The sequence below is a fragment of the Pyrus communis genome, chromosome 13 (assembly GCF_041283825.1).
Source record: "Pyrus communis isolate YQ-2024b chromosome 13, ASM4128382v1, whole genome shotgun sequence".
NCBI lineage: Eukaryota > Viridiplantae > Streptophyta > Magnoliopsida > Rosales > Rosaceae > Pyrus > Pyrus communis.
Genome location: NC_142577.1, coordinates 18,586,759 through 18,592,500, shown reverse-complemented (window position 1 = coordinate 18,592,500; position 5,742 = coordinate 18,586,759). Strand labels below are relative to the sequence as shown.

At 40.8% G+C, this 5,742-nt stretch overlaps 1 protein-coding gene across 1 annotated transcript in view; it reads right to left on the bottom strand.

Annotated features, from left to right (window-relative positions):
- Nucleotides 1–3,201, bottom strand: part of LOC137736647 (vicilin Jug r 2.0101-like) — an 8,200-nt gene extending 4,999 nt beyond the window's left edge. Inside the window, exons 1-6 of the mRNA XM_088682289.1 lie at nt 2,446–3,201; nt 2,178–2,392; nt 1,924–2,004; nt 1,539–1,820; nt 904–1,228; nt 532–540 (exon numbers count right to left, since the gene is read on the bottom strand). Of these exons, the coding sequence (XP_088538415.1) occupies nt 532–540; nt 904–1,228; nt 1,539–1,820; nt 1,924–2,004; nt 2,178–2,392; nt 2,446–3,106 (1,573 nt within the window). The 5' untranslated portion in view covers nt 3,107–3,201. The remainder of the gene's footprint in view (nt 1–531; nt 541–903; nt 1,229–1,538; nt 1,821–1,923; nt 2,005–2,177; nt 2,393–2,445) is intronic.
- Between the last annotated feature and the right edge of the window lie 2,541 nt (nt 3,202–5,742).

Sequence of the window (5,742 nt, the reverse complement as noted above, 5' to 3'; positions counted from 1 at the left end):
TTGGCGGAAAATCCAGTCTTTCATGCAAGAACTAAACATGTGGAAGTGCACTACCACTTTATCAGAGAAAAGGTTCTACAAGAAGAGATTGAGATGAGACAGGTCAAGACGAATGATCAAGTTGCGGACTTGTTCACAAAAAGTTTAAGTACAGGCAAGCTCGAAAATTTTCGCTGTCTGCTCAGCACAGTGCAAAGAATGAGAGCTGACATTGAGGGGGAGTGTTGAGAATCAATGTCAATTGTAGGTGAAGTAGGTGGATGTTGTAGGTGAAGTAAGTGTGTGAGGTTGGTGAAGTAAGTGGAGGTTGTAGGTGAAGTAAGTGTGTGGTGTAGCTTTCATTTGGTTTGCTATAAATACCCAAGTCCTCAAGCACTGTATATCATCCAAGGAAAAACAAAGCCTAGAGCTAAATACGAAAAGCTTTGCTAATTAGTTTGTTTTGTGAGCTTTCTTTAAGAGTGTGCTCTATTTTCTTCTTCTTGGAATCATTAGAGTTATCTTGGATACTCTTCTTATTCAACATGTTATCCTTTTGCCCTGCATTTACAACAATCCAGATTACATATAAAACTATTAGTTATACAATTAACCTCGTCTCATTCCTCGCCTCATTCGTTTTACGGTGGAATCTTAACTTCAGAGTTATTTCTCCTTATTTATTTGTCGAGGACAATTTGATATATATACTTAGACATATATACAAAGATATCTCATTAAAACTACAAGCTACTAGTACTGGTCTAGCTAGTAAGTAGGAGGTTTCAGGTTGAAATCCCCACACCCCCCAATATAAATAATATCGTTCTATAAAAAAATAAAAATTGTACAATTAAACACACCCGATTGGTTAAAAATTGTAATTAATTAGCAGTAATACTGTTTCTGGCTTGATTAGTCTACCTGCAAGGAAGTTCCTCAGGTTGTTTTGGGCATTGAGTCCGAATCCCAGGATTCGGATGTTCTGGTTTTGGTTGCCATTGTTGTTCTGGGCAACAAAGGCAACAGGATGACCAGCTGGGACAACGAAAGCATCACCAGGTGACAGCTGAGCAGCGACCTTCGTGAAACTTCCACTGTGCTCTCCCTGCTCTTGTTGTTCCATCATCTCTTGGCCTTGCATTTGGCTTGCCAAGTGGGGGCACGCCATTTCGACACGTACATTTCCTTCCACAACGTACATCAAGAATGTAGCTTCCGAATTAAAGTGTGGCACCATCATAGTTTGCTGCAAAAATTTGATTAGAATTTCATTAGCCACAGGTACTAATCAAAATTAGTATACAATAAAATTACATTAAGGCAGGTTTATGCCTGGCCTATTGGATTTAATTAAAGAAAATAGGCTGAAAGGAGAATTTTTCAAATTCCAACTGCTGAAATGATCCAAAAATATGTTGTCGATCAAATATTGATGGCATATTAATGAAATCTCGAAAATTGATCATTTTCAGCAATTGAAGATTTGTATTTTCATCATTTCAACTGATTTCCCTTTAATTAATTTGTTTTGTGATATATGTTTGCATTAGCATTACTTGGTTCATCTCTATGCAACTGACTGAGACATCCATGTCCTGGAACTGATTGAATTCTTCAGGGCGAGCCTCAAAGAACTGGCCATAGTTGTTGGAGTGCACAGGTGTTTGTTGTCTCAGATTGAACGGACCTTGAGACTGTCGGCGTCCTTCACGCCTGGCTGAAGAAGGACGTTGACTCAATGCCTCAAGTTGCTCTTTTGGGGCTCTCATGACTATGCCTTGGCCCCCTTGTTGGCCCCTTTGTTGTCTAAAGCCCTGCTTTAGCTGCTCTCTTGGGGTCTGATCAAATAGTTAATAGTTGTTAATTAGAGCCTAACTAATTTAGGTGAACAAATGAAATCAAATAAAGGGTATAGGACAAAAATTAAGATTTGTAACTTACATTGAAGGCAGATTCAAGAATGTCATTGCTGAAAACGCTGAAGTATGACTCGGGATTTCCAGAACCAGCAGGGAAGAATTCCTGCAAAAAGTTGGGCACTGTTTTAAGTTGCCAACCCCAAATATTAACTAGAACAAAATTCAAGTTTTTTGTGTGGAAATTTAAATGGGTTTGTGGGTAATTAATAGCTGAAAAATATAAAAATAAAAAAATACCAAAACAAATATTGATGAAACGAAGTGATGATTGGTAACCTCAAATCGGCCAGGACTGTTAACAGAGCGGATGAGCTTTGCAATTTGAAGAGGTTCATCATTGTTATTGTTAATTAAGTAGGTAGTAGCCCCTGCAGGAACTCTAATCACATCTCCATGTTCCATGTTGAAGGACTCCTTTCTATCTTTCATCAGAAGAGTACAGATACATTGTCCTGAAATCGCAGAGTAAAGAACATATGAAGATATTAGAGCTTATGATAATATAACTTCATATAAGAAAAATGATTGGGAATGGAGGACTAACTCACCGTTGAGAACAACGAAAATCGCTTCAGCATCACAATGTTAGGCATTGCCTCCAAGATGGCCAAGCGGTAGTTCTTAATGCCGCCAAGAAGCTCACTCTTTCCGAACCTCTCAAGCACATGAAGACTGCCTTCATTGGACTGGAACCGTGACTGAAACATCTGTGATGTGAAGTAGAAGGGATTGTTCCTCTGACCCCCCATCATCTGCTCCTCTTCTCTTTGTCCATGTGGGTTCTGATGAACTCTTCCTGTGCTGCCTCCCTGCTGCTGCTGTCCTTGTTGCCTCATTTGATCTTGGCACTCTTGAAGACACTGATGCTGCTTTTGGCCATGCTGCGATTGGCAACGCTGTTGACATTGCTGTTGTCCTTGTTGCCTCATTTGATCTTGGCATTCTTGCATACACTCGTGCTGCTTTTGGCCGCGCTGTGACTGGCAAATCTGTTGACGTTGTTTCTCATATTGTTGTTGTTTTTGTTGTCCTTGTTGCCTCATTTGATCTTGGCACTCTTGCAGACACTGATGCTGCTTTTGGCCACGCTGCGATTGGCAACGCTGCTGACACTGCTGCTGTCCCTGTTGCCTTGTTTGATCTTGGCATTCTTGCATACACTCGTGCTGCTTTTGGCCGCGCTGCGACTGGAACGCTGCTGACATTGCTGTTGCTCATATTGTTGTTGTACTTGTTGCCTCATTTGATCTTGGCACTCTTGCAGACACTGATGCTGCTTTTGGCCACGCTGCGATTGGCAACGCTGCTGACATTGCTGCTGTCCCTGTTGCCTCATTTGATCTTGGCATTCTTGCATACACTGGTGCTTCTTTTGGCCGTGCTGCGACTGACAACGCTGCTGACACTGCTGCAGCTCATGATCGTTAGAAACATAACTTTCTAACTCCCCACCTTGTCCTCCCTCAATTTGCTGGCGGCAAATCTTCTGGCATATCTCCGACGACTGAATGATCTGTTGGCATTGTTTGTGGCACTGCTCGAACTGACGTTGCTGGATGCACTGCCTTTGACAATGTTCCAGCGGGACCCGAGTTCCCTGCTTCTCACACTCCTGTCGGCATTCCTGACCATGAGATTGGCTGTACCACACCAGCTCGCCAGCAACCGGAGGACCCGACCAGGGCCCCATATTCTTGCATCGGGCCAAACATGCGGAGCGCTTTGGTAGGCCTTGGAAGTCCATACATTCTTGTTAACATTGCTGGTCTTTATCTAGACCAAGAGTGGAAGACACAGAGAAAGTAAGGAAAAGAGAAGACACCAAGAACAAGAAAGGAAGCCAAGCGTTGGAATTGATCACCATGGTTGCTAAATTTCTTTAATTTTATGCTTCTGTGGGAAGAATGGCTTAAAGGGTTCGCGCATTTATACAAGATTAAAGGCTGAGCGTGCATGTAAATTTGTACATTTGTCCATACACATTACATGCAAGGTGACTAGTGTCGATGGCAAAATCTTGACGTGTCAAGTTTTTGAAATTCAAACGGCAGGGTATCCGAGGAGATTTGTCCAAACTTGATCTTCACATGGGTGCGGAAAGAGGACAAATATATGGTTTCAGAAATCGTGGATGTATGTGGAGAAAATGGTGAGGAAGTGTGAGACTTTACGGAGAGGACAGGGTTTGTTTTTTCGTTGTGGCATTTTGATATAGCAGGTCGGAGGGGAACGTGTTGAGGTGCATGTAAGTGAGAAGACAGGAAGCGGAAGTGGGTTGGTGGACGCGGCGATGCTCATCCATAATTTGGATATTGACGGATTACTTTTGGTGGTGGTAGAAAAAGCCAAAAGGGTGCTGCTGAGTCTGCAGAAATGGCGACTTCTGCTGCGGCGAAACTAACACAAATTGATAAAAAGTCTTAATGGGGTAGGCAGGGCAAAGGCCAAAAAAGTTTATTGCTTTAATTTGAACAAAATCGTCTCCAAAACATTAACAGGAAAAATCTTATTATTATTGGAATCCTTGATGCAAGTGATATTGACGCCAGAAATCATAAGTGGTGAATTGTGGTGGATATAATATTTCTCTTTAATTCACAATGACGGTTAATTTAGACGAATTTTGTATGCATTATCATATTTTTCTCAAAAAAAGAAAAGTTAAAATCTAAAAATAATATGGGCGCAGGAATTGAAAGGGTCTTTAGAATTGGCTGCCACTTGGCATAGGCATTTGCTTGTGTTGCACCAACAAAGTTTAAACTTACGTCAAAATTTGACTAATTAGTTATCATGATGTGTTCACAACTTTCAACAAAAAACTAATAAATCTCAACAAAAAATTATTGAAATTAATAAATTGGCAAACGAGTAAACTTGTCATTATCCCTCATTATCCCTTTACCCACTCTTGGCCGAATTGCAGTGTTGAAAGCTGCTTCAAATTCAAGTTATTCATTCCCATTGATGATTAGAAAAGGAGTATTTCACCGGTTTCTCTCTGAACTTGTACTTCTTTGCCAATTTTTGCTTGAATTTATATTTTGATCAATTTTCCTTAATACAAAATTATAAACTACTATACACATTCTCAAATTATAAAAATACAAAATACTATTTGTCATTTTCGGTTTATAAAAAGGTTATTCAAAAATCATTTTGTAAAATGTTTATAAGAATACACCCAAGTTTTTTATTTGCTAGAGTGTTGTTAACATTTGGGAGCTAAAAAGAAAACAAAAAGATATCCCATAATTGTATGAGAAAGCCCCAACTTTCAACGAAAAAGAAAAATAGCTAGAAGAAAGCTCCAAGGCTCTTGAAGGCCCAATTCCATACGGCCAACCAAACGCGGCATTAGATTTTATTACTTGCACTCCAAACAAAATACCATGAGGGTTGCCGTAATACAATGGATGTGTAGAGAAGTTTTCCTGCCTTTGGACTCCCTTCCCCTCTCCTCTTGTAAGTGCCGTTTTCGCCTTTTATTGATGAATCTCTTCTTCCAATCTCATATTTTCCCTCATTCTCTTTTATTTGCTCATATAGACCCTTTGATTTCCTCACTTAGTGATCAATGTCATAGAAGTAGGTGTTGTTGCAGCAGAGAGACAGAGTGATTTGTGCTCGAGAGAGTCTGAGAGTTGAAAAGAAGAAAAACACAAACCCAATAGGTTGATCATAACCCTGCCTAGCCACCCAGCGCCCGCCTAGGCCGTCCAATCTCCCACCTAGGTCGTGCTCCTGTCTACTTCCTTTCCCTTTCTCACTCGATTACGGCTTATTATCGGGGGCTAAGCACCGTCTACCGGCTAGGTGCTGTCTAGGCCAACTGTTAACA